General features: G+C 42.2%; 2 protein-coding genes across 3 annotated transcripts in view; one reads left to right on the top strand and one right to left on the bottom strand.

The window, feature by feature from the left end:
* Positions 1-7499, top strand: part of LOC135511177 (polyunsaturated fatty acid 5-lipoxygenase-like) — a 34685-nt gene extending 27186 nt beyond the window's left edge. Inside the window, exons 8-14 of the mRNA XM_064932782.1 lie at positions 1516-1719; positions 1889-1975; positions 2528-2706; positions 4741-4862; positions 5614-5714; positions 6773-6943; positions 7078-7499. Coding sequence (XP_064788854.1) covers positions 1516-1719; positions 1889-1975; positions 2528-2706; positions 4741-4862; positions 5614-5714; positions 6773-6943; positions 7078-7257 — 1044 coding nt within the window. The 3' untranslated portion in view covers positions 7258-7499. The remainder of the gene's footprint in view (positions 1-1515; positions 1720-1888; positions 1976-2527; positions 2707-4740; positions 4863-5613; positions 5715-6772; positions 6944-7077) is intronic.
* Positions 7500-7595: 96 nt separating this feature from the next.
* LOC135511178 (E3 ubiquitin-protein ligase MARCHF8-like) overlaps positions 7596-26142 on the bottom strand; it is a 169559-nt gene continuing 151012 nt past the window's right edge. For both annotated transcript variants that reach the window (XM_064932788.1, XM_064932789.1), the window contains one exon: positions 7596-16854. In XM_064932788.1, coding sequence (XP_064788860.1) covers positions 16550-16854 — 305 coding nt within the window. In that variant the 3' untranslated portion in view covers positions 7596-16549. The remainder of the gene's footprint in view (positions 16855-26142) is intronic.

Below are 26142 nucleotides of genomic sequence, written 5' to 3'. Positions count from 1 at the left end.
ATCACTGGGCAGCTCTCGGCTGTGCTTCCCTTTGTTTATTTTTATTTAATTATCTGTTATTTTACCAGGTAAGTTAACTGAGACCACATTCTCATTTGCAGCAAACGACCTGGGGAATAGTTACAGGGGAGAGGAGGAGGATGAATGAGCCAGTTGTAAACTGGGGATTATTAGGTGACCGTGATGGTTTGATGGCCAGATTGGGAATTTAGCCAAGACACCGGGGTTAACACCCCTACTCTTACGATACGTGCCATGGGATGTTTAATGACCTCAGAGAGTCAGGTCACCCGTTTAACGTCCCATCCGAAAGACGGCACCCTACACAGGGCAGTGTCCCCAATAACTGCCCTGGGGCATTGGTATATTTTTTTAGACCAGAGGAAAGAGTGCCTCCTACTGGCCCTCCAACACCACTTCCAGCAGCATCTGGTCTCCCATCCAGGGACTGACCAGAGCCAACCATGCTTAGCTTCAGAAGCAAGCCAGCAGTGGTATTCAGGGTGGTATGCTGCTGGCTTGTAGTCTGTAATGGTTTGCAAGTCCTGCCACATCCGACGAGCATCAGAGCCGGTGTAGTACGATTCAATCTTAGTCCTTTATTGACGCTTTGCCTATTTGATGGATCGTCGGAGGGCATAGTGGGATTTCTTATAAGCTTCTGGGTTAGAGTCTCGCTCCTTGAAAGCGGCAGCTCTAGCGTTTAGCTTAGTGAAGATGTTGCATGTAATCCATGGCTTCTGGTTGGGGTATGTACATACGGTCACTGTGGGGAAAACCTCATCGATGCACTTATTGATAAAGTCAATGACTGATGTGGTGTACTCCTCAATGCCATAGGAAGAATCCTGGAACATATTCTAGCAAAACAGTCCTGTAGCTTAGCATCTACTATGGCCTATTTATTGCCTTTCCTCCTCACACCATTTGCACACACTATATATAGACTTTTTCTATTGTGTTATTGACTGTACGTTTGTTTATTCCATGTGTAACTCTGTGTTGTTGTTTGTGTCGCACTGCTTTGCTTTATCTTGGCCAGGTCGCAGCTGACCACTTTTTATTGACCGAGTCACTGGTGATTCCAGGAATCAGGAGGATAGAATTATATTCAGATTTGTCAAATGGAGGGCGAGGGAGAGCTTTGAATGCGTCTCTGTGTGTGGAGTAAAGGTGGTCTAGAGTTATTTCCCTCTGGTTGCACATTTAACATGCTGATACTTTTTGTTTTTACCTCTTAAGATGGAAAAACATGTTTTTTATCAAGTTGAACATGTGCTCTTTATGACAGAATGTTAAAATAAGTCAGAATTCATTAAACTTCTCAAAAGGAACCGAATTGATGGAATTGATGTAAGCTTACATCACGTTTCTTCACCATCTAGTAAAACATACCTCTCCTCTCCTCTTGCCATGTTCTTCCTCTCTCTCTTCCTCCCCTTCATCCTCCCCCTCCTCCTCCTCCTCCTCATTCTCCCTCTCTTCCTCCTCCTCCTCCTCCTCTCTGTCTCCTAGCTGGGTCAGACTCCAGGGAAAGACAACCCTATCTTCCTGCCCAGTGATGGTCAGTATGACTGGATGCTAGCTAAGATCTGGGTCCGCTCCTCTGACTTCCACATCCACCAGACAGTCACACACCTGCTGAGGACTCACCTGGTCTCGGAGGTGTTTGGAGTGGCCATGTTCAGACAGCTGCCTGCTGTACACCCTGCATATAAGGTACACCAACTACACGCCGGTCTGTGCTTGAGTTTTGTTTCTGCTAATGTGACTGAATAGTTGATTCATTGATAAGTTGATTCTTTAACTCATTGATTCGTGGATTGGTTAGTTATATATTTACTGATTGATTGATTGGTTGACTGACTGATGGTCTGTCCTACTCTAGTTGCTCCTTCCTCACATTCGTTTCACCATCGCCATCAACACCAAGGCCAGAGAGCAACTCATCTGTGAGTTTGGCATCTTCGATAAGGTGAGAACGTGTGTGTGTTTGAGAGTGAGAGCGAGAGAGACAGAGACATAGACAGATTCAATTAATGTGTCTGTCTCTCCCCAGATCAACAATACAGTTGATGTGTCTGTCTCTCCCCAGAGCAACAGTACAGTTAATGTGTCTGTCTCTCCCCAGATCAACAGTACAGTTAATGTGTCTATCTCTCCCCAGATCAACAGTACAGTTAATGTGTCTATCTCTCCCCAGATCAACAGTACAGTTAATGTGTCTGTCTCTCCCCAGATCAACAGTACAGTTAATGTGTCTGTCTCTCCCCAGATCAACAGTACAATTAATGTGTCTGTCTCTCCCCAGATCAACAGTACAGTTAATGTGTCTGTCTCTCCCCAGATCAACAATACAGTTAATGTGTCTGTCTCTCCCCAGATCAACAGTACAGTTAATGTGTCTGTCTCTCCCCAGATCAACAGTACAGTTAATGTGTCTATCTCTCCCCAGATCAACAATACAGTTAATGTGTCTGTCTCTCCCCAGATCAACAATACAGTTAATGTGTCTGTCTCTCCCCAGGCCAATGGTACAGGAGGTGGAGGTCATGTTGAGATGATCCAGAAGGCCATGAGGTCACTGACCTTCAGATCTTTGTGTTTCCCTGATGCCATTAAGGCGCGCGGGGTGGACAGCCCTGAGGACCTTCCCTACTACTACTACAGAGATGACGGGAACAGGGTCTGGGATGCCACCAAGAGGTCAGAGGTCATAGGGGGGTGTGTGTGGGGGGGGAGACCAGACCAATCACCAAGAAGAGATGCCAGGCGGTGGCTAACCCTCACCCTATCTTCATGTCCACACACTGGCTCAACCCTAACACCTAAACCTAGCTTCATGTCCACATCATTGATCAACCCTAAACCTAGCTTCATGTCCACATCATTGATCAGCCCTAAACCAAGCTTCATGTCCACATCATTGATCAGCCCTAACCCTAAACCTAGCCTCATGTCCACATCATTGATCAGTCCTAAACCTATCTTCATGTCCACATCATTGATCAGCCCTCACCCTAAACCTAGCTTTATGTCCACATCATTGATCAGCCCTAAACCTAGCTTCATGTTCACATCATTGATCAGTCCTAAACCTAGCTTCATGTCCACATCATTGATCAGTCCTAAACCTAGCCTCATGTCCACATCATTGATCAGCCCTCACCCTAAACCTAGCTTCATGTCCACATCATTGATCAGCCCTAAACCTAGCTTCATGTCCACATCATTGATCAGTCCTAAACCTAGCTTCATGTCCACATCATTGATCAGTCCTAACTCTAGCTTCATGTTCACATCATTGATCAGTCCTAAACCTAGCTTCATGTCCACATCATTGATCAGTCCTAAACCTAGCCTCATGTCCACATCATTGATCAGTCCTAAACCTAGCTTCATGTCCACATCATTGATCAGTCCTAAACCTAGCTTCATGTCCACATCATTGATCAGTCCTAAACCTAGCTTCATGTCCACATCATTGATCAGTCCTAAACCTAGCCTCATGTCCACATCATTGATCAGCCCTCACCCCAAACCTAGCTTCATGTCCACATCATTGATCAGTCCTCACCCTAAACCTAGCTTCATGTCCACATCATTGATCAGCCCTCACCCTAAACCTAGCTTCATGTCCACATCATTGAACAGTCCTCACCCTAAACCTAGCTTCATGTCCACATCATTGATCAGTCCTCACCCTAAACCTAGCTTCATGTCCACATCATTGATCAGCCCTCACCCTAAACCTAGCTTCATGTCCACATCATTGATCAGTCCTCACCCTAAACCTAGCTTCATGTCCACATTATTGATCAGCCCTCACCCTAAACCTAGCTTCATGTCCACATCATTGATCAGTCTTCACCCTACACCTAGCTTCATGTCCACATCATTGATCAGTCTTCACCCTACACCTAGCTTCATGTCCACATCATTGATCAGTCCTCTCCCTAAACCTAGCTTCATGTCCACATCATTGATCAGTCCTAAACCTAGCTTCATGTCCACATCATTGATCAGCCCTCACCCTAACCCTAGCCTCATGTCCACATCATTGATCAGTCCTCACCCTAAACCTAGCTTCATGTCCACATCATTGATCAGTCCTAACCCTAGCTTCATGTTCACATCATTGATCAGTCCTGAACCTAGCTTCATGTCCACATCATTGATCAGTCCTAAACCTAGCTTCATGTCCACATCATTGATCAGTCCTAAACCTAGCTTCATGTCCACATCATTGATCAGCCCTAAACCTAGCTTCATGTCCACATCATTGATCAGCCCTCACCCTAAACCTAGCTTCATGTCCACATCATTGATCAGCCCTCACCCTAAACCTAGCTTCATGTCCACATCATTGATCAGCCCTAAACCTAGCTTCATGTCCACATCATTGATCAGCCCTCACCCTAAACCTAGCTTCATGTCCACATCATTGATCAGCCCTCACCCTAAACCTAGCTTCATGTCCACATCATTGATCAGTCCTAAACCTAGCTTCATGTCCACATCATTGATCAGCCCTCACCCTAAACCTAGCTTCATGTCCACATCATTGATCAGTCCTAAACCTAGCTTCATGTCCACATCATTGATCAGCCCTCACCCTAAACCTAGCTTCATGTCCACATCATTGATCAGTCCTAAACCTAGCTTCATGTCCACATCATTGATCAGTCCTAACTCGAGCTATTATTCTAACCCTAAGCCTACATTTTCTTTTGACCCTAGTTTTGTGTGGGACGTGGTGTGTATCTACTATGACAGTGACAACACAGTACAGAAGGATGAGGAGATCCAGGCGTTCGTTAAAGATGTCTGCAGCTTTGGGATGCAGGACCTTGATTGCTGTGGTGGGTACAAACACATAATAACCACCAAACACTACAATGGCATAGCCCGCTTTAAAATATTTGAGTTATCTGCAATACAAATACACACTTATTATTTCTCTGGGTTGTGTTGAAAGATGTAGCTGACCACGCAGTAACATTATCGACATTTAGCTATGCAGACACCCTTGTATACAGACATGTACTTAACTCTTGAGTTGGCCAATAGCCTCTCTGTCAGGGACTGGTTAGAGTGTCAAAATAAACATCCTGTGTTGCGCCAAAAACTTGTTAAACATCCTGTGTTGGGCCTTTTACTTAACTTGGCGTTAAGCAAGGGCTGACCACTGCACTCTATGGCTCCTGAGTGGCGCAGCGGTCTAAGGCACTGCATCTCAGTGCTTGAGGCATCACTACAGACCCTGGTTCGAATCCAGGCTGTATCACAACCGGCTGTGATTGGGAGTCCCATAGGGCGGCGCACAATTGGCCCAGCGTCGTCTGGGTTTGTCTGTTGTAGGCTGTCATTGTAAATAAGAATTAGTTCTTAACTGACTTTCCTAGTTAAATTAAGTTTAAAATAAATAAATAAAATGACAAGGAGTCATTTAATGTCACTATTTATTTTAAATTTTTATATTTAACTCTGCATTGTTGGAAAAAGACACGTATGTAAACATTTCACTGTTGGTATTCACCTGTTGTTTATGAAGCATGTGACAAATAACATGAGATTGGATTGGATTGGATTATATGGAAACCTTTTCTGCAGAGTTTCCCAAATCCCTGAAGACACGTGAGGATCTCACGGAGTACCTGACTGTCATCATCTTCACTGCCTCTGCTCACCATGCTGCTGTCAACTTCGGACAGGTAACATTTAGGGCTAGATTCAATCAGATTGACATCTGCATAGCGTTGTTTTGGCGGTGTAACTGTAGGTTTGTAACTTCTAACTCAGTAGGAATCTTTAGGGAGTGGTTTGTAACTTCTAACTCAGTAGGAATCTTTAGGTAGTGGTTTATAACTTCTAACTCAGTAGGAATCTTTAGGGAGTGGTTTGTAACTTCTAACTCAGTAGGAATCTTTAGGGAGTGGTTTGTAACTTCTAACTCAGTAGGAATCTTTAGGGGGTGGTTTTTAACTTTAACTCAGTAGGAATCTTTAGGGAGTGGTTTGTAACTTCTAACTCAGTAGGAATCTTTAGGGAGTGGTTTGTAACTTCTAACTCAGTAGGAATCTTTAGGGAGTGGTTTGTAACTTCTAACTCAGTAGGAATCTCTAGGGAGTGGTTTGTAACTTCTAACTCAGTAGGAATCTTTAGGGAGTGGTTTGTAACTTCTAACTCAGTAGGAATCTTTAGGGAGTGGTTTGTAACTTCTAACTCAGTAGGAATCTTTAGGGAGTGGTTTGTAACTTCTAACTCAGTAGGAATCTTTAGGGAGTGGTTTGTAACTTCTACCGGAGTAAGATTATAAAGGAAGCGATTCGTGACACACAAGAGTAGCCGCTCACCGATATGTCAGCTCATACCGCTGTTACCCCCAACACCGCCAAAACATTTGCTATACAGATGTCGGCCAACGCTGGATAAGGCTGGTCAATGCTCGATCTGATTGAATCCAAGCTTTGGTTAGATTTTGTATGGTAGGCTTTAGACAGGTATGATTCCCTCTGGTAGGTTATTTAGTCAGGAAGGCTTTGGACAATTGGTCCGCATTATTCAATGGGTGGGTCTAATCCTGAATGCTGATTGGTTAAAACCGCATTCCAGACGGTATCTATTCCACAAGTTACCACCGGCTACATCTATGACGTTAAAACGATTATTCACTCTGTTCCATCTGACTGCACAATCCACTGTGTCATCATACGAGAGCACCACCTAGCTTCCCTTAGATGTTAATGTCTGCCTACTCTGTGGATTTCAGTATGACTGGTGCTCGTGGATCCCCAACGCGCCCCCCACCATGCGGAAGCCCCCTCCCACACAGAAGGGGGTGGTAGATGTGAAGTTCATCATCGAGAGTCTCCCTGACCGCGGCCGGTCCTGCTGGCACCTAGGGGCTGTCTGGGCCCTTAGTCAGTTCCAGGAGAATGAAGTAAACACACCACACACAACACACAACACACACACTCACACACATAAGACACACATGCACACACACACACGTTTGTCTGCTTTTATTCTGAATGTTAAAGAATGCCCTCCAACCTCTCTCTCTCTCCCCCCCAGCTGTTCCTGGGGATGTACCCAGACGAGCACTTCATAGAGAAGCCTGTGAAGGAGGCCATGGAGTTGTTCAGGAAGAGACTGGCAGAGGTCAGCAGTGTCATCAAGATCCGCAACGAAGGCAAGAAACTACCCTACTACTACTTCTCTCCTGACCGCATCCCTAACAGTGTGGCTGTCTGAGAGAGGGATGGAGGAGGGTGAGAGGAAGGATGGGAGCCAGAGCGAGGGAGTGATGGAGGGAGATATTGTGAACAGTGGTTTATGGTGTTGTTTCTTACACACAGTGCTGTATGTATATTGTGCTATGATAAGCACATACCCACTGATGCAATTCATCTTTTTTTGCCAGCGATTTTTAGAAACAGAAAGTGAATCATCATTGTTGTACAATTCAAATGTCAAATAAAAATTCTCAAAATGTGCTTTTATATTTATCCTTATATTATTGTAAAACTGTTGGTGACAATGACAGTATACGAGACGCATATTCACAAGCTAAAATGAAAGACATTCCGGTATTCATAATAACAAACCGTTTAAAGGTTTTCATTTTTATTTGGTTGGTTTTTCAATCTACATACTTTATTCAAACATGGGAAATGAAACAAATCAAAACACATCAATATTTTTTTTTTTTTAAACATAAGTAATTTTTTTCTTACCAAAATTCTATACAGTTACTATTGAAAGGTAAACTCACAGACAAACATGTGGAATGATATATGAAGGAGGGAAACAGTCTTATGTTCAAGTCCAGTCAGTAGTAAAGCACTGTAGTTTTATGCAAGTAACACTTTCTCAGCACAAGGGTTATTATTTTGATGATGGGGGACGTAACGGCTTTCCTTAATGAATGGCTGTTGAAGCTACATATGTTCAGCAGGAGAAATGCGTGTTCTCTTACATGTTAAATGACTTTGAATGAACAGACAGACCTCTGCCAGAGTAATGTTACACAGTATGGTTTAGGGGTTTCAGTATTCCAGGAACTTTCCCAAAATGGTAAGGTTTTCCAGAAATCTGTGAATATTCCAACCGGGACATCTGGAAAAGGCTGGAATTTGGGGAAAGTTGCCAGAATTGTGCAAATGCTGAGGAAAATGGAGGGGCGCTGTTACAAAGTTATTATAGAGCTTGGCAGTAAAAACTGTTCTCATCAAATAGCTAAGCAAAGCCCTGTACATAAAAGTCTGAGGTGAAACATGAAAGGTCAACATCAACAAGTCAACAAGTATGTTCTCTCAAAGAGAGAATTATAGGAGCCAGCTATACATCATCATAAAATCTATAATTTCAATTAATTTATCAATCATGTAAATGTTAATATTTGAAAATCTCAATAATTCTCTGACTAAAATAAACGGATGTATCATTTGTATCCATTGTATTGATCGGGTAAAAGCAGAGGTTGTAAATGCAGGTTGAATAACTTATGGAGGGTAGAACTATAGACGTCGACTTAAGAGTAAATGACCTTTAAACGCCAAGCACAGTGTGGTTTACTTTAAGCCTGGCATCAGTGTATTACCACTCCCTTTCAAAGAGTCTTGAATCCAACAATAACTAAAACAGTGTGAAAAGGAATGTACAGGAGAACACACAGAGGTGAAATTGGTTTCCAGAAGGAAAGCTCAACTGGAGTTGGGTACTGCTAGTATTAGTTGAATAAAATCACAATTTGAAGGGGTCTCTTTTGATGCAAACAAATATTTTTCTTAAAAATAATAAATACCACACAGAAAATGTAGAAATAATCATCATGTCTCCAGAGAGTCAACCTCTGGATGAGAGCGACAGTACTAGAGAATTGACCAGGTCAGCTAAGGTAATTGCACTTTTTCTGTCTTATCGTAAAGAGCATCTTGGGGACTGTGTGAGGGTGTCCTAAAATGTACACCGTACAGAGGACTGTGTGAGGGTGTCCTAAAATGTACACCGTACAGAGGACTGTGTGAGGGTGTCCTAAAATGTACACCGTACAGAGGACTGTGTGAGGGTGTCCTAAAATGTACACCGTACAGAGGACTGTGTGAGTTCACAGCAGTATAATACAATAGTAATATGTATTAATACATATCTGTGTGTGGTTCTGAGAAAGCATGAGGCCCTTTATAACCAAACATGATTCTCAAATACAAAAAAAAACGTTTCATTGTCATACACCAGGTAGGTGAAATGAAATGTGTTGTTTTACAGGGTCAGCCATAGTAGTAAAGCGCCCCTGGAGCTAATTAGGGTTAAGTGCCTTGCTCAAGGACACATACAGATTTTTCACCTTGTCGGTTCAGGTATTCTAACCAGCAACCTTTCAGTTGCTGGCCCAACGCTCTAGCCACTATGCTACCTGTCACCCACAACTCTAATCCCAACTTCTATACAAATTAAGACACCAAATCCCAGAATACAATGGGGCTTTACATGACAGGAAATCAGATGTTGAAAGAACAATGCTGATTTTGGTTTTGTTTGTCGTCATTGTAAGTGTCATGGTTGGACCTCTGTTGTTGTCGTGTGTATGTTTACACTAGTATCAAATAAACTGTTGATAAAAATGTGTGTTTGCTGGAATGGTTGTAAAAGGTCAGAGAGGACCCTGGCATTGCTGTTCACCCACAGATACAAAAGCACTTACAACAGATTGTAAGCCCAAAACACAGTGTTGCCTTGAGGAAACCACAACACCCGTGTTCAGACTGCACTTCCCTACTCCAAACACTAGATGGTGACCCAGTTGGCTCCTCACCGACAAACTGCTCTGCTGACGGTTCCAATTGTACACGTTCATGTTCTGTCACTGCTCAGCATTTAGATTTTAGTATTGTAATTAAGTCAAGAAATCATGTTCTTGCAATTCTGCGCAGATTGAATTTGACACTATATTAGACTCTTACCAAGTTACATTTGCCTGATATCATTGATGACAACGTAAGGTTTTGGCTCTGTGAAACAAGTGTCTCTATTGTCAACATATGGCAACTTTACTGGAGAGAAGCATTAGACATTACTTTTGGAAAAATGAAATCGAAAAATGTATAAATGTGTCTAATCAAAGCCTCATTATGCCAGATGTGAGAAAGAACGATACATCAAGTTAAATCGAATAATGATTATTCAAACAACAGGTGGGTTAGGGACTGATCATTGTAACTTAGAAAGGGAAGGTTGTCTGACTGTGCAATAGAGACTTTGGCTCGACTGAAAAACTTTATGTTGTGTTGCAGGTCTCTGTATCAGGTGTTTGTCTCTCTCTCACACCGGAGTCTCAATAACTGACTGTACAGCAGGAGTGGCTTCCACCATAATTTGCAAATAAATTCATTAAAAATCCTACAATGTGATTTTCTGGAGAGAAAAAAAATCTCATTTTGTCTGTCATAGTTGAAGTGTACCTATGATGAAAATTACAGGCCTCTCACATATTTTTAAGTGGGAGAACTTGCACAATTTGTGGCTGACTAAATACTTTTTTGCCCCACTGTATGTGTACAACTAGGCTACAGTATAACCTACTCACACTCATCACCATAGTAAAAATAGGATCAGCATTAATAATAATTTATTACATTTCTATAGCTCTTTTCATAGAATCATAGAGCGAAAAACAAACAAGCAATATACCATGGCAGGTAAACCAGTAGAGTCCAGGTCAACCATTAGAGGTCTGGTCAACCAATAGAGGCCTGGTCAACCAATAGAGTCCAGGTCAACCAATAGAGGCCAGGTAAACCAGTAGAGAACCAGGTCAAACAATGGAGGCCTGGTCAACCAATAGAGGCCAGGTCAACCAATAGAGGCCAGGTCAACCAATAGAGGCCAGGTAAACCAATAGAGGCCTGGTCAACCAATAGAGTACAGGTCAACCAATAGAGGCCTGGTCAACCAATAGAGGCCAGGTAAACCAGTAGAGACAGGTCAACCAATAGAGGCCTGGTCAACCAATAGAGGCCAGGTAAACCAGTAGAGACCAGGTCAACCAGTAGAGTCCAGGTCAACCAATAGAGGCCTGGTCAACCAATAGAGGCCAGGTAAACCAGTAGAGACCAGGTCAACCAGTAGAGTCCAGGTCAACCAATAGAGGCCTGGTAAACCAGTCTCATAATAATAGGCCCTGTACTCCATGCCTTCTGCCTCTGGACATCTCATTGGAGGAAATACACAGCCAGCCAGTGATCAAATTAATATAATCTTATGTAATTTTTGATGATTTTAATAATGCCATCTGCATTATCCATCTACATTATCATTATCAGTGTGATCAAAGAAGTCAATTGGCCCACTATAAACTGCCTTGGGAAGAGAGGAGAGGAGGATGACAGGATGAGATAACAGTCTAAATATAGCAAGCTGTAGCTTCCTCAAGGCATCATAAAACCCATGATTACACCAACATAATTAACAACAGATTATTATTAAAAACTGCACATGGAATACCAGAAGTACTGTATAATTCACACAATAGAAAAAACATGACTGATTGGTTGGTTTTCCAAAGGTCATGTTAAGATGATGACTGACATGGGAGATTATCTAGCAATTTCCTGTGACTGAATGGTTGGTAGAAAATGGTTTTAAAAACGTTACATTCTTCTCAGAGCCTTTAAAGAGTTCCAATGGTAGAAGGAGGTAATGTCAGGTGGATGGCTGGATCTGATGTTATCCCAACGTTGTGTTTTGGTTGTATCAACGCTGTATCAATATTGTACCAACCCAACCCAAACAAGATGTAAAAACCCAGAATAACCAGTAGACCATATATAGCAATGACTTTCAGTGTTTGTTCTTCTAGATGAAAAGGGAAACAAACATTTTGGCAAAATTCCATTCCCCCCATCATTCATTGCTTTTCTCGATTCCTTTTTTGTCATCCAAGGGAGGGCAGGTGTGTATGTGTCTGTGTGTTGGACAGAAATATCAAATATAAAACAAAAGATTTTTCCATAAATCTTCCTGTTTTTGTTTCTGTATAATTTCCCACATTTATACTGCAAACATGAATGTGTCCTTAGGACTTCCCGGGAACATCACGACATGGTTGTTAAGACATTGCGTCATGGTCCTGTGGAGGTTCTGTTTAGTTCCCAGTTGCCAGAACCAAACAGGAACCTGTTCATAAAGTTCCCTAGTGGACATTAAAAAAAACGTACTATAACGTTACACTGCGACCAAACCGGGACCTGCACTGATGTCCCCTTATGGATAACGTCTTGCTGAAACCCTAAAAAGAACCTAATGGGAACATCGCTTAATGTCCTAGAGATGTCCTCTGTTTGCTGGGATATACTATAAAGAACTTGACTCATATTAAAAGATAAAAGGGTTGAGAGGGATGTTGGTGGGAACTAAAAAGTGCTTCAATGCATGGTCAGATCCGATACAATCCAGTACGATCCGGTCTGATCTGGTCCAGACCAGTACAGACCCAAACCCAGAGGGGCGGGCATGTAGACCTTAGCGGGCTCTCTGCTGTCAGCGGTATGGTGGCAGTAGTTGGAATGTTCAATGTTCCAAAATGTTCCAAAGTGTTCTAGAATGTTCCAGAGATCCGGCGGCGCTTTAGCCCACGACTCACAGGAAGTACAACCAATAAACCAAACATACAAGCTAACAAACAAACAACGAAACAGAAACACTGAAACCTCTGAAGCAGAGTAAGTTCACCTGTGTGTGTGTGTGTGTGTGTGTGTGTGTGTGTGTGTGTGTGTGTGTGTGTGTGTGTGTGTGTGTGTGTGTGTGTGTGTGTGTGTGTGTGTGTGTGTGTGTGTGTGTGTGTGTGTGTGTGTGTATATATATATAGCGAGAGAGAGAGAGATAGAGGTGTCTATGGGCTCATCGGGCCCCAGTGGAGAAAGTCCTGGGAAAAAGAAGGAGGGTTGTTGGTCCGTAGTCCTGTCTTAGACGGTGTGGAGACAGTGGGGTCAGGGTGGGATGGTCACACCTCAGGAGAACATCCATACTATAGTCTTTTGTATATCTGCGTGTATGTGTGTATCACTCTGTGCGCTGATCAGTGGAGGCTGCTGAGGGGAGGACGGTTCATAATAATGGCTGGAACAGAGTGAATGGAATGGTACCAAACCATGTGTTTGATACCATTCAAATGATTCCATTCCAGCCATTACCACAACCCTGTCCTCCCCAATTAAGGTGCCACCATCCTCCTGTGGCATTCATGTGTATGTTTATATACGTTGGTCAGACATGATGCGTCCCTTTTCATGTGTATTCGTAGGTCAGAGATGGTGTGTCCCTGTGTGTCAGTATTCATACCTCTTGGCTTATTCCACATTTTGTTACAGCCTGAATTCATAATGCATTAAATATGTTTTTTTCTCACCCATCTACACACAATACCCCATAATGACAAATCAAAAACATGAAATACAGAAATCTCTCATTTACATAACTATTCACACCCCTGAGTCAATACTTTGTAGAAGCACCTTTGGCAGTGATTACAGCTGTGAGTCTTCTATGTAAGTCTCTAAGAGCTTTCCACACCTGGATTGTGCAACATTTGCCCATTTCTATTTAAAAAATGTATCAAGCTCTGTCAAATTGGTTGTTGATCATTGCTAGACAACCATTTTCAGGTCATGCCATAGATTTTAAAGTGGATATAAGTCAGAACTGTAACTCAGCCACTCAGGAACATTCACTGTCATCTTGGAAAGCAACTCCAGTGTAGGTTTGGCCTTGTGTTTTGGTTATTGTCCTGCTGAAAGGTGAATTCATCTCCCAGTGTCTGGTGGAAAGCAGACTATCCCAGGTTTTTCTCTAGGATTTTGCCTGTGCTTATCTCCATTCCATTGTTTTTTATCCTGTAAAACCCCCCATCCTTAACAATAACAAGAATACCCATAACATGATGCAGCCACCACTATGCTTGAAAATATGAAGAGTGGTACTCAGTAATGTATTGTATTGGATTTGCCCCAAACATAACAAGTTAATTGCTCTGCCACATTTTCTGCAATATTACTTTAGTTAGTACCTTGTTGCAAACAGCATGTTATGGAATATTTTTTATACTGTACAGGCTTCTTTCTTTTTGCTCTGTCAATCAGATAAGTATTGTGGAGTAACTACAATGTTGTTGATTCATCCTCAGTTTTCTCCTGTCACAGCCATTAAACTCTGTAACTTTTTTAAAGTCACCATTGGCCTCATGGTGAAATCTCTGAGCGGTTTCCTTCCTCTCAGGCAACTGAGTTAAAAAGGACGCCTTTAACTTTGTAGTGACTGGGTGTATTGATACACCATAAAAAGTGTAATTCATAACTTCACCATGTTCAAAGGGATATTCAATGTCTGTTTTGATTTTTTTTTACCTTTATTTAACTTGGCAAGTCAGTTAAGAACAAATTCTTATTTTCAATGACGGCCTAGGAACAGTGGGTTAACTGCCTGTTCAGGAGTAGAACGACAGATTTGTACCTTGTCAGCTCGGGGGTTTGAACTTGAAACCTTCCGGTTACTAGTCCAACGCTCTAACCACTAGGCTACCCTGCCACCCCTCACCAATTGGTGAAATTCTTTATGAGGCAAAATGGTTGAATCTGTGTTTGAAATGCACTGCTCGACAGAGACCTTACAGATAATTGCATGTGTTGGGTACAGAGATGAGATAGTAAATACATTAAAGGAATTTTAATTCTTATTAATCTACACACAATACCCCATAAAGTGAAAACAGGTTTTTAGAAATGTTAGCAAATGTATTAAAAATAAAAAACATCTTATTTACATAAGTATTCTGACCCTTTGCTATGAGAATCGAAATTGAGCTCAGGTGCATCCTGTTTCCATTGATCATCCTTGAGCTGTCTATACAACTTGAATGAAGTCCACTTGTGGTACATTCAATTGATTGGACATGATTTGTAAAGTCAAATAACTGGTTTATAAAAGGACACAGAGTTGATAGTGCATGTCATAGCAAAAAAAAGCCATGAGTTCGAAGGAATTGTCCGTAAAATTCCGAGACAGGATTGTGTCCAGGCACAGATCTGGGGAAGGGTACCAAAAAATGTCTGCAGCATTGAAGGTCTCCAAGAACACAGTAGCCTCCATCATTCTTAAATGGAAGAAGTTTGGATCCACCAAGACTCTTCCTAGAGCTGGCCGCCCAGCTAAACTAAGCAATCGGGGGAGAAGAGCCTTGGTCAGGGAGGTGAACAAGAACCCGATGGTCACTCTGACAGAGCTCCAGAGTTCCTCTGTGTAGATGGGAGAACCTTCCAGAAGAACAAACCATCTCTGCAGCACTCCACCAATCAGGCTTTTATGGTAGAGTGGCCAGACGGAAGCCACTCCTCAGTAAAAGGCACATGATAGCCCACTTGAAGTTTGCCAAAAGGTACCTAAAGGACTCTCAGACCAAAAGAAACAAGATTCTCTGGTCTGATGAAACTAAGATTGAACTCTTGAGGAAACCTGGCACCATCCCTATGGTGAAGTATGGTGGTGGCAGCATCATGCTGTGGGGATGTTTTTCAGCGGCAGGGACAGACGAGACCCGTCAGGAATGAGGGAAAGATGAACGGAACGGTACAGAGAGATCCTTCATGAAAAACTGCTCCAGAGCACTCAGGACCTCAGACTGGGGCGAAGGTTCACCTTCCAACAGGACAACGACCCTAAGCACACAGCCAAGACAATGCAGGAGTGACTTCGGGACAAGTCTCTTAATATCATTGAGTGGCCCAGCCAGAGCCCGTACTTCAACCCGATCAAACATCTCTGGAGAGACCTGAAAATAGCTGTGCAGCGACGCTTCCCATCCAACCTTGAAGGATCTACAGAGAGGAAGGGTATAAACTCCCCAAATACAGGTGTGTCAAGCTTGTAGCATCATACCCAACAAGACTCAAGGCTGTAATCGCTGCAAAAGATACATCAACAAAGTACTGAGTAAAGGGTCTGAATACTTATGTAAATGTGATATTTCTGTTTTTTTATATACAATTGCAAAAATTTCTAAAAACCTGATTTTGCTTTGTCATTATCTGGTATTGTGTGTAGATTGATGAGGGGGAAATCAATTTAATCCATTTTAGAACAAGTATGTCACGTAAAAAAATGTGGAAAAAGTCAAGGTATTTAAATACTTTCTGAATGCCTTGTATGTTGGTCAGACATGGTTTGTCCCTGTATGTGTGTATATGTGGGTCAAACATGGTGTGTCCCTGTATGTGTGTATATGTGGGTCAGACATGGTGTATCCCTGTATGTGTGTATATGTGGGTCAGACATGGTGTGTCCCTGTATGTGTGTATATGTGGGTCAGACATGGTGTATCCCTGTATGTGTGTATATGTGGGTCAGACATGGTGTGTCCCTGCATGTGTGTATATGTGGGTCAGACATGGTGTATCCCTGTATGTGTGTATATGTGGGTCAGACATGGTGTGTCCCTGTATGTGTGTATATGTGGGTCAGACATGGTGTGTCCCTGTATGTGTGTATATGTCGGTCAGACATGGAGCACTTCCATACTGTAGTCTTCTGTCTCTGTGTACTGGGAGGAGTTTGTGTCTGACTGGGTGGGGGCCAGAGCCTCCTTGTGCTCCACATTGGGCTCCATGAGGGGAGGCTTCTCCAACATCTGCTTTTTACACGTCTCCGGGCGATTCTGGACGTAGATCACCCGGTTGTAGGCCTTGAGTCTTCGCCACAGCTGGATGTAGACTTTACACTGGATGTACATGAAGACCAGGCCGCCAGTGAAGCCGATGGCTACCACCACCAGTTTGGTCCAGAATGGCCACTCCAGGATACCTGGTGTTAGGGTTAGAAAAGAAAGGACGAAAGAAAGAAAGAGAGTGAGCGATGTAAAATACATTGCAAACAGTCACAGCCATAGATACCGTTGAAGTCGGAAGTTTACATACACTTAGGTTGGAGTCATCAAAAAAAACATTTTTCAACCACTCCACAAATTTCTTGTTAACAAACTATAGTTTTGGCAAGCTGGTTAGGACATCTACTTTGTGCATGACACAAGTAATATTTCCAACAATTGTTTACAGACAGATTATTTCACTTAAAATTGACTGTACCACAATTCCAGTGGGTCAGAAGTTTACATACACTAAATTGACTGTGCCTTTAAACAGCTTGGAAAATTCCAGAAAATATGCCATGGCTTTAGAAGCTTCTGATAATTGACATCATTTGAGTCAATTGAAGGTGTACCTGAGGATGTATTTCAAGGCCTACCTTCAAACTCAGTGCCTCTTTGCTTGACATCATGGGAAAATCAACAAAAAAAAGAATTGAGATTTTTTTCAAATTTCCAAATTGTAGACCTCCACAAGTCTGGTTCATCCTTGGGAGCAATTACTAAATGCCTGAAGGTACCACGTTCATCTGTACAAACAATAGTACGCAAGTATAAACACCATGGGACCACGCAGCCGTCATATCGCTCAGGAAGGAGACGCGTTCTGTCTCCAAGATATTAATGTACTTTGGTGCGAAAAGTGCAAATCAATCCCAGAACAACTGCAAAGTTCCTTGTGAAAATGCTGGAGGAAACAGGTACAAACGTATCTATATCCACAGTAAAACAAGTCCTATATCGACATAACCTGAAAGGCCGCTCAGCAAGGAAGAAGCCACTGCTCCAAAACCACCATGAACAAGACAGACTACGGTTTGCAACTGCACATGGGGACATCATACTTTTTGGAGAAATGTCCTCTGGTCTGATGAAACATAAATAGAAATGTTTGGCCATAATGACCATCGTTATGTTTGGAGGAAAAAGGGGGAGGAAGAACACCATCCGAAGAGCCGAAGAACACCATCCCAAACGTGAAGCACGGGGGTGGCAGCAACATGTTGTGGGGGTGCTTTGCAGCAGGAGGGACTGGTGCACTTCACAAAATAGATAGCATCAACGGGGGAGGAAAATTATGTGGATATATTGAAGCAACATCTCAAGACATCAGTCAGGAAGTTAAAGCTTGGTTGCAAATGGGTCTTCCAAATGGACAATGACCCCAAGCATACTTCCAAAGTTGTGGCAAAATGGCTTAGGACAACAAGTGAAGGTATTGGAGTGGCCATCACAAAGCCCTAACCTCAATCCCATAGAACATTTTTGGGCAGAACTGAAAAAGCGTGTGCGAGCAAGGAGGCCTACAAACCTGACTCAGCTACACCAGCTCTGTCAGGAGGAAGGGGCCAAAATTCCCCCAACTTATTGTGGGATGCTTATGGAAGGCTACCCAAAACGTTTGACCCAAGTTAAACAATTTAAAGGCAATGCTACCAAATACTAATTGAGTGTATGTAAACTTCTGACCTACTGGGAATGTGATGAAAGTAATAAAAGTTTAAATAAATCATTCTCTCTACTATTATTTTGACATTTCACATTCTTACAATAAAGTGGTGATCCTAACTGACCTAAGACAGGGAATTTTTACTAGGATTAAATGTCAGGAATTGTGAAAAACTGAGTTTTAAATGCATTTTTCTAAGGTGTATGTAAACTTCCGACTTCAACTGTATGTGCTTATCTAGGATGACAATGCTATAATAATCATTCTGTCAGGTTAAGGGATGGTGAATGGTGAAAGATGAAAGAAATGGGAGTAGATAGTTCTTACTTCCTACATGACCCTATCTCAATTAGTCTTTCCACAATTCCTTGTCCTATCTCTTTCCCAAACAGATTGGAGAAGAAGGTCCAACGTTCGTCCACTCTGGCCTTCTCCAATGCGTTTTAAAAACATTTGACGTTTTAGTAATTTAGCAGACACTCTTATCGAGAGCGACTTAGAAGTTAGTGCATTCATCTCAAGGTATAGACAACCACATATCACAGTCATAGTAAGTCAAACTTTCCTCACTATCAGCAAAGTCAGCTATTAAGAAAAGTGCAAGAAAGGCAAGGGTGGGTTTTCTTTTTGTCCTTGTGGGAGGAGGGGGATTATTTGAGATGGAGGCGAGGAGAAAGGTTGAGAGGAATCAAGGAAAGATGAAATGAGAATGGCACTTGACTTTTTTACGACCTCGTAAACAATTATGCTTTGTACATAATGTTTCCACAGTCGTTTCCTATGAGTGAAAAGGGCTTCTGGACATCAGAACAGCAATCACTAACCTCAACTTGGATGAAGATTTCAACTTCAATGAGACGGCGGCACAGGACATACTGCTCATTTCGGACCAGGCCTTAATCCCAGACACTTGCTAGAGAAAGAGACGGCTATATGTGGCTCGTTTTAGGAAAGTAGGCATATGTCGCGCATCACTACTTCACAGGAGAGCCATTTCAAGGTAAACTTGTTAATTTTTTATCAAAATGTGTTTTTTGGCAGAAATGCCTTCCGGAACATGTGAACTTCCATGTGCCGTAATAACAAACTTGTATGCCATCTGTAAATACGAATACAATTGTTAAATTAGGAGCCTAGTTTTTGAAAATATTTTATATATATATATTTATTTTATTTAAATATTTTATTTTACCCCTTTTTCTCTCCAATTTCGTGGTATCAAATTGTTTTAGTAGCTACTATCTTGTCTCATCGCTACAACTCACGTACGGGCTCGGGAGAGACGAAGATTGAAAGTCATGCGTCCTCCGATACACAACCCAACCAAGCCGCACTGATTCTTAACACAGCGGGCATCCAACCCGGAAGCCAGCCGCACCAATGTGTCGGAGGAAACACCGTTCACCTGGCAACCTTGGTTAGCGCGCACTACTCCCGGCCCACCACAGGAGTCGCTGGTGCGCGATGAGACAAGGACATCCCTACCGGCCAAGCCCTCCCTAACCTGGACGACGCTAGGCCAATTGTGCGTCGCCCCACGGACCTCCCTGTCACGGCCAGTTACGACAGAGCCTGGGCGCAAACCCAGAGTCTCTGATGGCACAGCTGGCGCTGTAGTACAGCACCCTTAACCACTGCGCCACCCGGGAGGCTATAGGAGCCTAGTTGGTTTATTATGGCTGGGGGGCAGTATTGAGTAGCTTTGGATGAATAAGTTGCCCAAAGTAAATGGCCTGCTCCTCAGTCTCAGTTGCTAATATATGCATATTATTATTAGTATTGAATAGAAAACACTCTAAAGTTTCTAAAACTGTTTGAATGATGTCTGTGAGTATAACAGAACTCATATGGCAGGCAAAATCCTGAGGATAAATTAAAACAGGAAGTGAGAAATCTGAGCTTGATATGTATTCACCACAGTTCCCATTGAAATCCCCTTGAGATATTAATGATGTTGCACTTCCTAGGGCTTCCACTAGATGTCAACTGTCTATAGACATTTGAATGAGACTTCTACTGTGTTGTGGGACTGAATGAGAGCAGAATGTATCAGGTGACTGGCACTCAGCCATTTTCTGATCACACGCATTCCTCATGGTATCCACTTGCGTTCCATTACTCATCAAGACACAAAGGAATACTCCGGTTAGAACTCTTTTGAAGCTATATGTTAAAAACATCCTAATGATTGATTCTGTACTTAGTTTGAAATGTTTCTTCGACCTGTAATATAACTTTTTGAAGTTTTTGTCCGACGTAACGCTGACCAGAATGAGCGTTTGGATATGTATACCAAACACGCTAACAAAAGAAGGTATTTGGACATAAACAACGGACATTATCGAACAAAACAAACATTTATTGTGGACCTGAGATTCCTGGAGTGCTTTCTGATGAAGATCATCAAAGGTAAGGGAATATTTATCATGTAATTTCTTGTTTATGTTGACGCCAACATGGCGTCTATTTTGACTATTTTTCTGAGCGCCGTTCCAGATTACTGAATGGTTTGCTTATTCCGTCAAGTTTTTTTGAAATCAGACACAGCGGTTGCATTAAGGAGAGGTATATCTATAATTCCATGTGTATAACTTGTATTAACATCTACATTTACGATGAGTATTTTTGTTGAATGATGTGGCTATGCAAAATCACTGGATGTTTTTGGAACTAGTGAATGTAACGCGCCAATGTAAACTCATATTTTGATATAAATGAACTATATCAAACAAAACATACATGTATTGGGTAACATGATGTCATATGAGTGTCATCTGATGAAGATCATCAAAGATTAGTGATTCATTTGATCTCTATTTGTGCTTTTTGTGACTGCTATCTTTGGCTGGAAAAAATGGCTGTGTTTATTGTCGTTTGGTGGTGACCTAACAATCGTTTGTGGTGCTTTTGCTGAAAAGCACATTTGAAATCGGACACTGTGGGGGATTAACAACAAGATAACCGTTAAAATGGTATAAAATACATGTATGTTTGAGGAATTTTAATGATGAGATTTTTGATGTTTTGAATTTGGCACCCTGCACTTTCACTGGCTGTTGTCATATCGATCCCCTTAACGGGATTTCAGCCCTAAGAAGTCAGCAACCTTCCCGCTAGTCATGATTGGCTGAGATAATGCGTGGGCTGGACATGCTGAGAGATGAGTTTGGATTGGTCTGCCATGTAGCATGCTTCTGTCTGTCTATAACATGAGCTGGTCAGTATGTGTAGGTAATCCTATCTAATGCAACTGTTTTGGAAAATTTCATGTAGTAGAACTGCCACTGTTCGGCAGAATTCGCCATTTAGAATCCAAAATAGGTGATCCACGTGATTCGTGTAGATCCGATTAGAAAAGTTTGGGAGGGGGGGGGGGGGGTGGATCACTACCGGCTGTAAGCAAATGAGTGATGCGCGTTTGGAGCAAAATGGCTGTATCCAAGGCTCAGCCAATCATTTACAAAACAACAGAATGCAGCACTGCACGTGACTGAAGAAAGAAGAGACAACCATTTTACTACAGCATCAGTGCGCGTTCTGGAAAGTCAGCTTGCCAGTTACAGCAGGGCATCCCCTGAACAATAACGAAGAGGTAACGTCAGGTGAGAAGCCTGACCACGGAGACGGGGATGAGAAGGTGATGAAGTGTACTTCATGAGCTGAAACCAAACCAATTCACCATAGTATTAACTGGTATAACGACACAAGTCATAGTTAGTTGCTTACGGACCCTGGCAATCTGTGTGAAATGTTAACAAACTAACCACTAGCTGTTAACTAATGTTTTCCCTCTACAGTATATGGTTAATTTTTTAGACTGAGAGAATTAGGTGAAATGAGGCGTTGCTTTTTAAACAAGTGGATTCAGGGATCAAGTGTAGCTGGAGCTGGGCCTGGCTTAAGCTGGTGCCACTATAGAGCTGAAAGGAACACCACACACTTTCCCTCTTTCTCACTTTTGCTGGCACATTGCAGAACAGATGTCCACAGGCAATGTCTATAGTGTCTATAATGGCCACCATGTGTGCACTATCGATGTCTATAGTGGCCACTATAATAGAGCAAAATAGAATGCCTGTTTGTTTCATTCTATTTCTACTTTATGTTTTTTTTCCCAAGTGCAATATTTATGTGTGTGGTCACAAGTGTTCTATTATAAAGGCTGTCATGGCTAACTGAAATATTAATGTAGTGTCTTTTTCTCAAGACTTGAGTGTCATTTGCAGTAAAGTCTAGACAACAAATAACATTGGATTGCTTGCTTTACATTTTTTAGCTGTGAGTTAGGTTCACATTAACCACTTTTTATTTTACACACAGAGACTGATCATGTAGATCATATTCTTTGTTGTTTAATTAGTTAACCTGCATGTCCCCCTAACATAGATTTTTTGCATGTTTCAGTGCAACAAAAAACAGTGTCACCTTTATGGGCCCTCAGCAGTTTGCATCCCTGCTGAGTGTACCAGAGCGCAGAATAACTGACAAATTTACGAACAGTCAACACCTGTTGAATATGGCCGGTGTCAGTAAACGTTGGCAAAAAAGACTAATTCATTTGTTGCCAGCCACACATTTACAGTCACCGACGCTCTGTATAACATAAAAACAGCCTAACCAGCTCTGTTAGGGCGAGTAAAATGGTCAGTGAGCTGTTCTCTCATTTGTGTGGAAGTAGCTAGCAAGCTAGCCAACATTAGCCAGTTGGTTTGGGTGTTGACTGCAGTATTTTGACGTCTGGATGAAAAGCGTGCACAAAGTAAACTAACTGCCTATTACTCAGGCCCAGAAGCTAGGATATAATTGGTAGATTTGGACAGAAAACATGTCTGAAATTATGTCTGTGAGTATAACAAACTAATATGGCAGACGAAACCCAGAGAACAACCCCCCCCCCAAAAAAAAATGTTGTTTGACTTGTTTGGAAAAGTTTATTAGTAACGTTTGGGATTCATTTTGTATGTATTTTAATGGAGGGAAACTGGGTGGATTATTGACTGAAGCATGCCAGTTAAACTGAGTTTTTATGGATATAAAGAAGGACATTATCAAACAAAAGGACCATTTGTTATGTAATTGGGACCTTTTGGAGTGCCAACAGAAGAAGATCATCAAAAGTAAGGCATTTTTTACATCACTATTTCTGACTTTCGTGGATTTCACCGGATGTTGGCCAGGTGGGACGCTACCGTCCCACCTGCTCATAAGAAGTTTTAAGTCAGAACGCTCGGATCAACCTTACTCCTCGGCCAGAGTGTCTAGTGTGCAATCTGAATGCTCTGATAGCAAAATGCTCTGAATTTATGAACGGACAATCTGACAACGCTCTGAGTTTCCAAATGCCCAGAGCACACTCTGGCATTCCAGTCTAAATTTTACGAAAACACCCATTGTATAAACCATTGTATAAAGTCTTGAAATCTTTGGTTGTTAAATACATAACCTCACATGTGAATACTTAAAACGGTGGGTGGGGCTAAAGCTTAAGAGGATGTGAACGATGCTTAATGGGTGTAGACAAAGACGAGCTCTCCAGTAGGCAACAAAACATTGAAGGGACATTTTCTGCAGGTCGTTCACATATAGAGGCCGACCTGCAGGTCGTTCACATATAGAGGCCGACCTGCAGGTACCCTGATGAAACCATGGCAACGAGTAAATAATCCGCTGCTACCCTCTGTTTTATTGGCAAATGTATAATCACTGGAGAACAAACTGGACAAGCTCCGTTCGATAATATCCTATCAACAGGACCCAAAGAACTGTATTATCCAATGTATTTCGGAAACTTGGCAGAACAAGGACGTATAATAGACTAGCTGTTTTTTCTATGCATCGGACAGAACAGCAGCATCAGGTGAGCTCAAGGGGGGTGATGTGTGTCTCTGTTAAAACAACCGCTGGTGCGTGATCTCTAATATTAAGGAAGTCTCAAGGTTCTGCTTGCCTGAGTTAGAAAACCTAATGAAAACCATTGATGAGAAACTACACTGAACAAAAATATAAATGCAACATGTAAGGTGTTGGTCCCATGTTTCATGAGCTGAAATAAAACATCCCAGAAATTTTCTACACGCAAAAAAGCGTATTTCTTTCAAATTTTGTGCACTCATTTGTTTACATCCCTGTTAATAAGGATTTCTCCTTTGCCAAGATAATCCATTTACCTGGCAGATGTTGCAAATCAATAAGCTGATTAAACAACATGATCATTACACAGGTGCACCCTGTGCTGGGGGACCATAAAAGACCACTCTAAAATGCGCAGTTTTGTCACAAAACACAATGCAACAGATGTTGCAAGTTTTGAGGGAACGTGCAAGTGGCATGCTGATAATTAAATATTAATTTCTCTACCATAATGTTGTTTTAGAGAATGTGTCAGTTCGTCTAACTGACCTCACAACCACAGACGTGTATGGCGTTGTGTGGGTGAGCAGTTTATTGTGTCAACGTTGTGAACAGAGTGTCCCATGATGACATTGGGGTTATGGTATGGCCAGGCATAAGCTACGGACAACGAACACAATTGCATTTTATTGATGGCAATTTGAATGCACAGCGATATCGTGACGAGATCATGAGGCCCATTTTCATGCCATTCATTTGCCACCATCACCTAATGTTTCAGTATGATAATGCATGGCCCGATGTCACCCATTGAGCCTGTTTGGGATGCTCAAGATCAACGTGTAAGACAGCGTGTTCCAGTTCCCGCCAAAATCCAGCAACTTCGCAGAGCCATTAAAAAGGAGTGGGACATCATTCCACAGGCCACAATCAACAGCCACTCTATGCGAAGGTGTCGCGCTGCATGAGGAAAATGGTGGACACTTCAGACACTGGCTGGATTTCTGATCCATGCCCCTACGTTTAAAAAAACAAGGTATTTGTGACCAACAGATGCATATCTGTATTCCCAGTCATGTGAAATGCATAAATTAGGGTCTAATGAATTTATTTCAATTGACTGATTTCCTTATATGAACTGTAACTTGGTAAAATTGTTGAAATTGTTGCATGTTGCATTTATATTTTTGTTCAGTATACTTACCAAGAGAGTTTTATCTATATTTTTTGTAGCTGTCTATTTACCACCACAAACCGATGCTGACACTAAGGCCGCACTCAACTGTGCAACTAGAGGTGAAAAAACTCTAGATCATCTTTACTCCACACACAGAGATGCATACAAATCTCTCCCTCACCCTCCATTTGGCAAGTCTGATCATAACTCTATCCTCCTGTTTACAAGCAAAAACTCAAACAGGAAGTACCAGTGACGCGCTTAATGCGGAAGTGGTCCGATGAAGTGGATGCTAAGCTACAGGTCAGTTTTGCTGGCATTGAATATAGTCCGTTACAAATGGCTACCCAGCCATGAGCTGCCCAGTGATACAAGCCTACCAGATTAGCTAAATGCCTATTTATCTTAGTTTCAAGGCAAGCAACACTGAACCATGCGTGAGAGCACCAGCTGTTCCGGCTGATGTGAGTAAGACCTTTAAACAGGTTAACATTCACAAGGCCGCAGCGCTAGACGGATTACCAGGACGCATACTCAGAACATGCGTTGTTCACCCACGACTGCGTGGCAGCACACGGCTCCAATACCATCATGATGTTTGCCAATGGCATGACGGTGGTAAGCCTGATCACCGACAACAATGAGACAGCCAATATGAAGGAGGTCAGAGACCTGGCAGTGTTGTGCCAGGACAACAACCTCTCCCTTAACGTCAGCAAGACAAAGGAGCTGTTCATGGTCTACAGTCTA

This window comes from Oncorhynchus masou, chromosome 23 (assembly GCF_036934945.1).
Source record: "Oncorhynchus masou masou isolate Uvic2021 chromosome 23, UVic_Omas_1.1, whole genome shotgun sequence".
In the NCBI taxonomy this organism is placed as follows: Eukaryota; Metazoa; Chordata; class Actinopteri; order Salmoniformes; family Salmonidae; genus Oncorhynchus; species Oncorhynchus masou.
This window is presented reverse-complemented; position numbering and strand designations above follow the sequence as displayed.